This window comes from Lathyrus oleraceus, chromosome 7 (assembly GCF_024323335.1).
Source record: "Lathyrus oleraceus cultivar Zhongwan6 chromosome 7, CAAS_Psat_ZW6_1.0, whole genome shotgun sequence".
NCBI lineage: Eukaryota > Viridiplantae > Streptophyta > Magnoliopsida > Fabales > Fabaceae > Lathyrus > Lathyrus oleraceus.
In genome coordinates, this window is record NC_066585.1 from 303,588,878 (window position 1) to 303,601,763 (window position 12,886).

The window sequence follows — 12,886 nt, forward strand, 5'->3', positions numbered from 1 at the left end:
AGACAAGATAGACAAAAGTTTCCCATGACATTGTTTGAAGTCCAAGGGATCTAATACAAAAGATGCTAGCTTCCTTAACTCTTTCAAATCGGGACATCTGAAACTGTACTTCTTAGTGTTCCTTCGTCCATAATCCATGGTCTGAAAATATTTGCAAATAATACCTCAGTTCCTTGAAATTTTCGTGTGATGAATGTTATGATGCGCATGAATACATGAATGCAATAATCACAAATAAGGGATCACACACAAGGCAAACAAACAAAGGTCAAGGGATGAATCAAGTCATTGTCAAGATCAATCATCCATTTTGATGGATTATGGTTCTAAAAAGTTCCCAGAGTCTTAATTCCATCTATCAAATATTACAGGTTAAGATGAATGACTCATCAACCCATAATATTCTCAAGAGAAACTTCTCTAGATATAGTATCGCGTAACAACTGTTATCAAGTCTACACTTGAACAGTCTCCGCACTACGTCCTAAATAGGCCAAGAGGGGGTAAATGTTCTACGGTCCTCAGCTTCTCGGACCCAAATTAGAGATAGTAACGCCTAACCACAAATACTTGTGTGAAATTTCCAAATCCAAAAGAGTCTCCACTGAGCAGATGGATCTCAAGCCAACTTGTTAAGGACCACTCCACACAAGTCGAAATGACTATACCATCCTCCTATCTTAATTGCACTCAAGTTCGGGTTAGAACTTATTTCACCACTCAGAGGTCACCAAGCACAACAAGCAGATTATATCATACAAACAAATATTCATACATCACATATATACAATTATATACACCCAAAAAAGTAGGCTAAACCCACTGGAGACTACTCCCCAGCAGAGTCGCCACTTAATTTCTGTAGCGGTAAATTCATGATCATCAAGCTATGGATAAGCTAGACATCAATAAAATCAGAGTCATCACCGTGCTTTTATTGTTTCTAAGGGAAAAGTGGAAAGTACAAAAAAAACCCAAAAGTAAGAAGTATTCAAATCAAAACTAATAAAATGTCAGAGATTACAGGTAAAGGGGGTTGGTTACACAGAGTGAAGGCGTTAGCACCTAAAGTGTCCTAGGTACTCCTAGGGAGCCCTTTTTTGTGTGCATATATATTTTGTACAAAGTGATGTTTACAAACAAATATAATGGGGGGATGAGAAAAGAATTCATTAATTATATTTTTGTGTTTGACAAGACCTTCGGACTTGTGCCTACGTACCAACATAAAAATGAGGGATCAAAACCTCGTAGTTCGTGATCCAAATTTCAAAGTGGATGCATTGTTTTTTAACAAAAATTAAGTTTGAAAGGCACAAAGGCCTAAAAAATGGTTTGAATGAGTTAGTTCTTTTTGGCTTTTTGAAAGTTGAGGTCAAGTATAATTAAGTCTATTTACAAGTTTGATTAAGAAAATAAGTTTGAAAGTGCAATGGCATAAGGCCAAAGTTTCTAGTTTGCAAAGTGGTCAAAATTTAGAACAAAACTAGTTCAAGCAAAGAAGAATTTTTAAAAGGAGGGAGAGATTTTGAAATTAAAGATATAGGGAGGAGATGAAAAGACTAATCCTAAGCACAAAATTAAAAGTTAAGAGTTGAAAAAATCTGACCAATGGGTAGCAATCCAATAAACAAGAATGTCTTATAGAAACCCCAAATTCCCTTGGATATTAGAATCAAGCCACAAACAAATGCATACAACATTATCTTAAAGATCAAGTCATCAAATAAAGATAGCCCCATCCAAGCCTTAGCCACTCCATGATCTCCTTCAAATTTTCCCATGTAGCAGATGAATTCCACAAGTCACAGGTTCAACATAACAGCTTCACAATGATCATGTTGCAGATGAACTCAAAGGGATCTTCAATGATGTATCAGATAAAATTTCAAATTGCAAGCACTTGGTTACCTGAAAGTTGGCATTGGCCAAGTCCTTTAACATAGGAATGTTGCCTAAACTCTAAGCCCAATTGTCCAAGATCAAGCCAACAGTCCACACAAAAGTTTTTTAGGGTTTTTGTTGTTATTATGTACATTAATGGTCCAAGACCACACAAACAAACAAAATATACACAATCAAGATATATCACACAATATGGTCCAAATGGACAAAGTGAGAATGACATTAACATAAATAATTAGAATGGTATGAACAATGGCAAATGAATATAGACTTGAAATTAAATGGCATTAAAGTAAATGGCTTGAAATTAAATATTAGTTGTTAATGAGTTAGAAGTTAGTATTGTTTTGCTTTTGCTTTTTTTTTGTTTTAAGTCATTCTTTGGAGAACACTCAATCCACTTATCACAAGAATGATCCTTGAGCCAAGACATCTTTCAAAGGAGAAAAAAGGCCAAGTTTCCACACAATACCATGAAAGTGGGGAGACTTACAATCTCACTAGCTAGAATGTTATGCCTTTTGTGTCAAAATTTAGCGCTATGTTAAGCAATCGTAATTGGACTTATGAAGAAGTCACAACTATTTGAGGTCGGGCAATAGAATTTAGGTGTTAATGCATGTTAGAGACATAGTATAATGGACTATGCTCATGAAACATACCACACCCAAAAAGAATATGCAAAAGAGGTAGCCTAATCTCATCCATACTTATGTTGATTTTGCAATCAATTAGCCTTAGGATTTAGAGATATCATAGGCCAAATGCAATGGATGCATAAAGAATGGAAATTAGATGAAGAGGGAGGGGAATGGATCATAACTCAAATTGGTCAAAAGAGGACTTTTACCAAATTAATATCATTAAATCATTTTGGGAGATGGAACGTACATTCCATCAATCCCTTAAATCCAATGATATTAACCTAGCAAAGTCAAATCAACCTTGACCAAGGCCCAACAACACAAGTCAAACTTACACAAACCATCACAAGAGGTCAACACAATTATTTGGCATTTATTCAGTTTAAAAATACTAAAATAAAGCATTTAAATTAAATATGGTTTGTCAAATTCCTAAAACCTCGTCAAAACACCAAAGAAATCACCATGAGATTTATCATAAGTCAAACAAGGTCAAAGGACCTTGGAGAAAAAATTTCATAATTTTTAAAGACTTAAAAGTATTTTTAAACAATTAAAATAAATCACAAAATTAATTAAATCATGAAAAATATTAATAATGATCCAAAATATATTTTTAATTCAGAATATGAAAGAGGAATTTATTTAAAAAAAATTGGTGAAGCTCTCTTATTTTTTGGATCAATATTAAAATTAATATGAATTAATGAAAATAAAATGAATTAAAAAAAAAAACGTGAGCCACTTGATCTCCCTCATTAATTGAGGTGGCGGATCAAGTGGATGGAAACGCGTGTTCCATGGTGGAACCTAGTCAGCGTGCCACACACGTGGTAATCAAAACCAACACCTTAGATTAAAACATTTCAAATGGATCCTGTGGTCTGGAGACGTGCCAACACATCGCCGGAGCCAAAGCTCTGATCTTCTTCTCCGGTGGACCTCATCGGACTGGTCCACCCTCAACCATCACCAAAATAAAAAAGGAGGACATGATATGAAAGAAAAAATAGCGTAGAGCACGAATCTGACCTCAATTTCAACTAACTCCAAATATATAAAAAGATATGAGGAGTTGAATTTTGAGGTGTGACAACTGAGATGCTTCGATTTGACCTCAACGCAACTCAATTTTCTTGTCTACATTGGTATGACTTTAGACAACCAAAGATCCAAGAAAATTGATGAGAATTGAGTGAGAATCGAAGAGAAGAAGTTTTCTGAAATTTAGCTTCAATGCTGTGCAGAAATGGATTTTGCTTGCTTCAACCTTGATCTGATCACACTTGAGAAGCTTGCAGGAGAGGTTTGGCAATGGTACAAAGCTTTGGATCTTGGAGTTTCTCAATCTCCAAACAGTGAGATTCAAACTTAATTTTTCAAGTTGAAAATTCATAGGTTTTCCTTTGAATGGCGAGGGTTTCAATTGGGGGAAAAAGTTGGTGCGCAAGGTGTGTTTGAATTGAGCTCCAAGGGCATGTATTTATAACAATTGGGACTGATATTTGCACACTTGAAAATTGCTAAATTTGGACATTTCATGCACAAGCTTTCATGGGCATGTACATGCCCATGAAGCAATCCAATTTGATCCATGTATAATCATTCTGAAGTTCAAATGAGGCTTGGATGTCAAGGAAATGTGAAATGTGATTTTTGGCATTTGATTTCTTCCAATCATGCAGACCTGTTAAAGCCATGCGCAGCCCTAGCAAAGTTCATCTAAAATGCATGAACTTAGGTTCTTTGGAAAGCTTAGATCAAGGGGAACAACTTTTATGTTGGACACTTTTTCATTTGGAACTTGGATCATGGTGAATTTCTAGGTGGAAGTTTGGAAATTTCAACATGTTGAAATGTTTTCTAAGTGTCAAGTCATATATCTCAATATTCCACCTTGTTTAACTTTTTATGTTAGCTTAAAATGAGACACGTGTTATCATCAAAGTTGTATCTCTTTAAAAGACCTTAAAAATGGTCACAAATTTCATGTCATTTGGATTTAGAATGATAGAGTTATGCATTTTTGAAGTTGAGGAAAATCACTTGTTCAATGGTATAGGGCAAAAATGACCTATAATGTATCCTCATATCACATGCTCATAAAAGTTGAATTAGCTCTTACTCCAAACATAAAAGTTGAATTAGACATCTTGAATTTGATTTTTCAACTTGGAAATATTTCATATCATAAAAATTTAGAAAGTTATGGCCTTGGGAAGTTGACTTTCAAATTAGGGTTTAGACAAAATGACCTATAATGTTTCAACATAGAAAATGATTTTCCAAGAAACATTAGCTATAGGTCTCAACATGAAAGTTGTTTGGAATGTCATTTAGAGTAACTTTTATCTTGGAATTAATTTCATATGGTGAAAATTGTAGGAGATGGGGTCTAGGGAGACCCAGTTTTGATCAGATGAATTCATTTGGCCAACCACCATCATCCAACTTGCTAACCTTCAATTCTATTGGATTTTTTAGGCTCATGGTAGATAATATATGCATAAGATGATGAATTTTGAAGTTTCCCTTGATAAATTTGATCAATTGGTGAGATAGCTTGTTGGAGAAGTTACTTAAGATACCCAGTCAAACTAGGGTTTCCAAGGCAAATCACTTCCAAACTCTTGAAGAATGCTTGATCAATATAACATGTAGAGATCATTGGGACTCATATATGATGCTTATATACCTTGTGGATCAATCCTTGGTTATGCTCTTAGCCATGAGGGTCTCAAACCCTAGGTGCGAACTTGATGAATTTTGATGATCATGTCTTACCTACAAAAAAGTTAGGCAAATACAAAGACATATCTTTGGTATTTTGGTTAGTGAAATGATAAAATACAAGTATGATACAATCACATGGTGCTTGGTGATCTCTCCCAAAACAAACCCAATGAGAGAGGGGTAAGGAGAAAGCCAAAGTATGATCTCAATGCTAATGCATATGATGAAATTGCATGAGAGATCTTAGGGTCAAAATTGGGGTCTTACAACGGGCTTTTATCATTTCTTTTTAGGCATAATATTTTTTGACTATGTTTGCATTCATTGGAGATGTCAAGTCTTCCTCATCCATTGTTGTGAGGAATAGAGACCCACATGAGAAGGTCTTCTTAATGACGAAAGGTCCCTCGTATTTGGGAGTCCATTTGCCTCACGGGTCTGAGTGAATAGCAGAATACCTTTTGAGCACGAGATCCCCCGCTAGGTACTCACGAGGAAGAACTTTCTTGTCAAAAGCTCATTTGAGACGTCTTTGGTACAACTGACCATGACAGACGGCTGTCAAACGCTTTTCTTCGATCTGATTCAGATGGTCATACCATGATTGAACCCATTCAGCTTCATCGAGGCCAGCCTCCATGATGACTCTGAGTGAAGGGATCTGGACTTCAATCGGTAGGACAACCTCCATCCCATATACCAACGAGTATGGATTTGCCCTAGTGGATGTGCGGACCGAGGTTCTGTAACCGTGTAGAGCAAAGGGTAACATCGCATGCCAGTCCTTATATGTCTTGACCATTTTATAGACGGTTCTCTTCATATTCTTATTAGCTGCTTCTAAGGTGTCGTTCATCTTGGGACGGTATGGTGAAGATTTATGGTGCTCGATCTTAAATTCTTCGCACAACTCCTTCATCATATTGTTATTGAGGTTACTGGCATTGTTAGTGATGATCTTGCTAGGCATCCCATAGCGGCATATTATCTCTTTCTTGATAAACCAGGTAGCCACTTGTCGAGTGACATTGGCATATGAAGCAGCTTCGACCCATTTCGTAAAGTAGTCGATGGCAACCAGGAAATCGATGACCGTTGGAAGCTTTAGGCTCTATCATCCCAATCATATCAATACCCCACATAGAAAAGGGCCATGGAGAAGTCAAAACATTCAACGGAGTCGGTGGCACAAAGATCTTGTCACCATATATCTGACATTTGTGACATCTTTAAACAAAGTTGTAACAGTCAACCTCCGTTATCGTCCAATAATACCCAGCTCGGAGGATCTTCTTGGCCATAGCAGGACCCTTTGCATGTACACCCTTGCAGCCATAATGTATGGATTTTATGATCGTACTAGCTTTGTGTCTATACACGCATATGAGCAGTACATAATCATAACTTCGCTTGTATAACACATCACCATTTAGGAAGAACTTGGAAGAGAGTCTTCCTAGAGCCTTCTGGTCGGTAATGGGTATACCCTCGGGATACTACCATTTTTCCAGAAATGTCTTTATGTCATAGAACCAGGGCTTATCATCAGGATCAACCTCAATTGCTAGACATTGTGCTGGTTCATTTAAGTGGTCAATATGGATAGTTGGTGCTTCATTCTTCCATTTAACTTTGAACATAAATGCCAACGTGGCTAGAGCATCTGCTAACTGATTTTCTTCCCTAGAAATATGGTGAAAAGAGATTTCATCAAAGTAGGGTACCCGTTTTCTGATATGCTCCTTGTAAGGTATCAACTTGCTATCCCGAGTCTCCCAATCACCTTTTACCTGACTGATTACCAGAGTTGAATCACTGTATACCTCAAGAATCTTGATCCTTAAGTCGATTGTCGCCTCCAAACTGTAGATACATGCTTTATATTCTGCCATATTGTTGGTGCAGTCAAAACACAATCTAGCGGTAAATGGAAGATGGAAACCGGTTGGAGAAGTGATAACAACACATATGCCATGGCCTCGAGCATTGGAAGCACCGTCAAAAACGAGCGTCCATCGTGATCCTAGTTCGGGGCCTTCCTCAGGGCTTGCTTCAAAGCCCGACATAGTGAAGTCTCTAATAAACATAATGTCTTCGTCTCGGGAGTCAAACCTCAACGGTTGATAATCTTTGACAGGTAGGTGATCAAGGTAGTCAGACAAAACACTTCGTTTTATTGCTTTCTGGTTCATATATTGAATATCATACTCGGTCAACAACATTTACCATCAGAAAATTCTACCAGTAATAGCAGGTTTTTCGAAGATATACTCTATCGAATCCATTTTGGATATCGATAAAGTGGTATGGCAAATCATATATTGTCTCAGGCGTCGAGCAACCTAAGTCAAAACACAACAAGTTTTCTCTAAAAGTGAATATCTGGTCTCACATTTAGTGAATTTCTTGCTGAGATAGTAAATAGCATGTTCCTTCTTGCCTGTGTTGTCATGTTGACACAAAATGCAGCCCATAGATTCATTGAGTATTGTGAGGTACATAATGAGAGGCCTACAAGGAATCGGTGGTATCAGGATTGGTGGTTCCTGGAAGTAATTTTTTATTTTATTGAATGTCGCTTGGCAATCGTCGTTCCACACAATTGAATGGTTCTTTCTCAACAGTTTGAATATCGGTCTGCAGGTAGCCGTTAAGTGTGATATGAATCTGGTGATGTAGTTGAGTCGACCAAGGAAACCTCAGACTTCTTTTTATGTTCGGGGAGCTGGCATTTCTTAGATGACTCGAACTTTGTCTGGGTCAACCTCAATGCCCTTCCTGAGTAACTATGAAACCCAAGAGTTTATAGGATCGGACCCCAAAAGTGCACTTAGCTGGATTCAGTCGCAACTTAAACTTTCGGAGTCTGACAAACAATTTCCTCAGGTTCACCAAGTGATCTTCTTCAGTTCTGGATTTGGCAATCATGTTGTCCATATAAACCTCAATCTCTTCATGAATCATGTAGTGAAAGAGGGTTACCATAGCGTGCTGATATGTTGCCCATGCATTCTTCAGGACGAACGACACTACTTTGTAGCAGTAAGTTCCCCAGGGGTGATGAAAGTTGTCTTCTCCATATCTTCTAGATACATCCTTATCTGATTGTACCCGGAGAACCCATCCATGAAAGAAAAGATGGAAAACTGAGTTGTATTATCAACCAAAACATCGATATGACGCAAAGGGAAGTCATCCTTTGGACTCGCCCTATTGAGATCTCGATAATCTACACACATACTGACTTTACCATCTTTCTTCGGAACTAGAACGATGTTAGCAACCCACTACGGATACTCAAAATGGCCAAAAAGCCAGCGTCAAGCTACTTCTTAACCTCTTCCTTGATCTTGAGTGTCATGTCAGGTCTAGTCCTTCTGAGCTTTTGCTTGACGGGAGGATATTCAAGCTTTAGTGGAAAGTGATATTCAACAATGTTGGTGTCTAATCCTGGCATATCTTGACACGACCAAGCAAATACATCAACATACTCGTGCAATAACTCTACCAACTCAGAGTGTACATGTTGGGCAAGAGATGCCCCAACCTTTACTTCCTTTCTGTCAGATTCAGAACCCAAGTTAATAACATCCACTAGTTCTTTGTATGGATGAATCTCTTTTTCTTCGTGCTCAAGGAGTTGTGCTAGTTCAACTGGTAATTCACAATCTTCCTCACTATCGTCTTCATCTTGGTTGATTGGAAATCCATATTTACAGTTAATTTTAGCCATGTTGTAATCAATAGTTTTGTTTGCTCTGCATATGGTGAGCTTATTTTAGTATGCTTTTTTGAGAAAAATGGAAAAAGAAAAATAAATCTTTGTCCATTTCGTTGTTTTTTAGTGAAAAAGGATAATTGAAAGGAAAGGGAACACAAGTTTTGCATGCATAAAGTACTTTTTATTTATTCACATAATACTTTTAAACATGGAGGCCCTTACAAACTATCCTATTGCCTCGGGTGAGGACGAGGGATTAAGAAAACAAAATTCATTACATATTTTACGAGTACACTACGGGAATCACGGTAGCCATCCAGTTGGAAAGCTTGAACACTGGAGGACATATGCGTATAATAAGGCTAGGCTTCTCTGGTTTGTTGTCGCTGGATTCTCCAATAACTTCCATAATATGCTCATTTTGAAAGTCGGCGATGTTGAATTTGACCGGGTTGAACTGCTTTTTCTTTGGGCTCGCCTGGCATGCTGTTGGGTGATAACCGATACCAAACCTCTCGTGTTTCTCTGCCATGTTGACAACCTTACCCCAACCGGGAAGCGGGCCTTTCTTCAATGTTTGCTTGGCACTTTTCGCTGAGGATATGATGGTAGTGGATGATTGGCTACGATTGGAGGTGGCAAAACTGACTTCTTCAAATTCTAAATAGTGGAGCGGAACCTCAACAATACCTTCATTTGATTCAACATATCTGAATGAGGAGAGTTCTCTAACCAATAGATCTTCTTCACCATACACAATTACCAGCTTGTCATCAATCAAGAACTTCAGCCTTTGGTGCAATGTAGAGGTGACTGCCCCAGCGACATGAATCCACGGCCTACCCAACAAACAACTGTAAGTTGGGTTGATATCCATGACTTGGAAGGTAATGTTGAACTGGTGCGGTCCAACACAGATAGGCAGATCGACTTCCCCAATAACTTGCCTTTGAGAACCATCAAAATCTCGGACAATCAGTGTGATGGTCCTCATCTCGAGCCCTTTAAACTGTAATTGACTTAATGTAAATTTTGGAAATACATTAAGTGAAGAACCAGTGTCAACGAGGACTCGAGAAAGAAGAGAGTATGTGCACATGACCGAAATGTGTAATGCTTTATTATAGGTGTTTCCCTCAGGAGGTAACTCTGCTTCATTAAATCCCAGATACCTACTAGCGGTAATATTAGCAACCACGTCGTCAAACTGATCGACCGTGGTGTCTTGCATCACATGAGTGGCATTCAGAACTTTCAGCAATGCTTTGCGATGAGCCTCAGAACTCAACAACAAAGACAAAATCGATCAGTGTGATGGTCCTCATCTCGAGCCCTTTAAACTGTAATTGACTTAATGTAAATTTTGGAAATACATTAAGTGAAGAACCAGTGTCAACGAGGACTCGAGATAGAAGAGAGTATGTGCACATGACCGAAATGTGTAATGCTTTATTATGGGTGTTTCCCTCAGGAGGTAGCTCTGCTTCATTAAATCCCAGATACCTACTAGCGGTAATATTAGCAACCACGTCGTCAAACTGATCGACCGTGGTGTCTTGCATCACATGAGTGGCATTCAGAACTTTCAGCAATGCTTTGCGATGAGCCTCAGAACTCAACAACAAAGACAAAATGGATATTTTGGAGGGAGTCTGGTTCAACTGGTCGAAGATTTTGAAATCACTCTTCTTGATCAATTTGAGGAATTCTTGGCTTTCCCCAAAAGTGATGCTCTTCTTGTGATCTTCAACTTGCTCTTTCTCGACCATCGGCCCTTTACCTTTAGACACTTCCGAATATGCAGCTTTATTGTCAATAACCTTTGTCGGAACTGGAGCAGTTATCATGTTCGGAGTGGCGGGCACAGTTGCCCCTGCCCGTGGAGTCAGAATAGGAATGACCTTCTCCTTATGCGGGATATCTGTGGGTGTTAGAGACACCCTATGAGTGTATTTTGGAGCGAATACACGGCCATTGCGAGTCGTGCCTCCCGCTCCAGCGATGTTGACGATTTCAGTGTCAGGAATACAAATTTCTTTTCCTCCCAAATATGTTGTTGTCTCATAATTCCAAGGCACCGCCTTGGTATTCTGATACGAAAATGGATTGGGAACCCGGAAATGAATTGGCTGAATCCTCTTGGGAGGAGCTTCAACCTTCTTTTTACTGTACACAATGGATATTGGTTCAATTACCACCACTTCTTCTGCTGCCTTGGGTCTGGAGAACTGTATCAAACCCTGATCCATCAGTTCTTGTACACAAACCCTCAGCTCTACGCAGTTGTCTGGATCATATTCACATACTGCACAATCATCATGTATACCCGCTAGAAACCCAAACTGCTCAAGTCTCTGTAACACAACTGACATCGGAGTCTTTACATCTTCGACTCTTAGTATGGATTCGGTAGTTTCCTCTTCGACTACAATGTTGACTGATGCACCACCGTGATTCTGGAAAGGATTCGTCTTCACATTGGGGTTTTCTTCAGAGAAGGTCAGGATATCTTGATTGATCAAATCTTGGATTTTGTACTTCAGTTCCCAACAGTCTTCTGTAGAATGCCCTATGAACCCGGCGTGATAAGCGCATGAAGCCTTAGGGTCGTGCTTAGGGTGGAATGGAGGAGTGGTCGCAAGTATTGATTTTGGTACGATATCCCCCATATGGATCAGATAGGCCACCAATTCTGCATACGGTACCAGAATCTTATCAATTTGGGGACGGTTACCAAAATTGATTTTGTTCTTCTAACATTGACTTTGCCCTTTGCTGTCACAATTGTGTTGCTGGTTTGGATTTCTCTGAGCGGGTGCTTATTGTCGATTGCCTTTCTGCGGTTAATACTGACAAGGTGATTGTTGATACTGAGTTGCAGCGACATATGGATACGGATAGTACGACATAAGGGCCATCAGAAACTGATATTGGGGGCGAGCACTTGCCGTCACAGCATTTACTTCCCCCTCTTTCTTCTTTTCTAAGCCCACATACGGTCTCTTGTTAGTTGTCTGCGGAGCAATTGTATCTATGATCTTTCGTGACTTCAACCCATTTTCCACACGCTCACTAATAGTTACCATATCCGCAAAGTTCGTGGACGAACTCCCAATCATCTTCTCATAGTACATCCCTTGGAGTGTACCCATGAAGATATCTACCAGTTCGTTATCAGATAGTGCTGGTCGGACCCTAGACGCCATTTCGCGCCAACGTTGAGCATACTCTTTGAAGGTTTCATTATATCTTTGCGCTTGATCCTGTAACTAAAGTCTTGTCGGAGCCAGGTCAAGGTTCTACTTGTATTATTTCAAAAATGCCTCGAATAGGTCCCTCCATGACCGGATCTTGGTGCGTTCCAAACCCATATACCAATCCAGGGAAGCCCCAGACAGACTATCCTGGAAGCAATGGATCAGCAGGTTATCCTTATCGATATACGGCGCCATTTTTCTACAGTACATGGTGATGTGGCTGTGAGGACAACTAAGGCCTTTGTATTTCGGGAGGTCTGGCACCTTGAATGTTTGCGGGAGCACCATGTTCAGAACCAAGCAGAGGTCTCGAGCGTCCATACCAAAGGTTGAGAAACCCTCGATGGCCCTTATTCTATCGTCTAAGAGCTGATAATCCGCAGGTCTGGCTGGATCAACAGTAGGAGGAGCGACCTGATTGGCTGGTCGAGAGGCTTCAGGAGCTATCTGAGTAGGCATGTTTAGAGCAAACAACATCTGAGGTGGGTATGAGAAACCCGGAAGCACTGTCTGAGTGACATGCACCAAATGAGGATATTGTCCCCCAGCCTAGGCATTAGGGGCCTGAGGTTCCCCTTTCTGCACATACTGGGGTGCAGGATTGACGGGTGCACAGAGGTTGCCCT

General features: G+C 39.5%; 2 protein-coding genes across 2 annotated transcripts; both read right to left on the reverse strand.

The window, feature by feature from the left end:
• Window positions 1-6,778: 6,778 nt before the first annotated feature.
• On the reverse strand, window positions 6,779-7,474 carry LOC127103552 (uncharacterized). The gene has a single exon (XM_051040803.1). The coding sequence runs from the start codon at window positions 7,472-7,474 to the stop codon at window positions 6,779-6,781; it is 696 nt and encodes a 231-aa protein (XP_050896760.1).
• Window positions 7,475-9,286: 1,812 nt separating this feature from the next.
• Window positions 9,287-11,672, reverse strand: LOC127103553 (uncharacterized). Its single transcript, XM_051040804.1, has 4 exons — window positions 10,784-11,672; window positions 10,377-10,597; window positions 9,951-10,279; window positions 9,287-9,842 (listed from the first exon to the last, which is right to left on the reverse strand). The coding sequence occupies exons 1-4, from the start codon at window positions 11,670-11,672 to the stop codon at window positions 9,287-9,289; spliced, it is 1,995 nt and encodes a 664-aa protein (XP_050896761.1).
• Between the last annotated feature and the right edge of the window lie 1,214 nt (window positions 11,673-12,886).

Bases quoted from the DNA above. Each gene is read 5' to 3' on its own strand.
- LOC127103552 (XM_051040803.1), bottom strand. From the start codon at position 7,474: ATGAACCAGAAAGCAATAAAACGAAGTGTTTTGTCTGACTACCTTGAT.
- LOC127103553 (XM_051040804.1), bottom strand. From the start codon at position 11,672: ATGGGGGATATCGTACCAAAATCAATACTTGCGACCACTCCTCCATTC. The intron at 10,598-10,783 runs GTAAAGGGCCGA...CTCATCGCAAAG, and splicing joins ATATTCGGAAGTGTCTAAAG to CATTGCTGAAAGTTCTGAAT. The intron at 10,280-10,376 runs GTATTTCCAAAA...TTGAGTTCTGAG, and splicing joins ACACTGGTTCTTCACTTAAT to GCTCATCGCAAAGCATTGCT.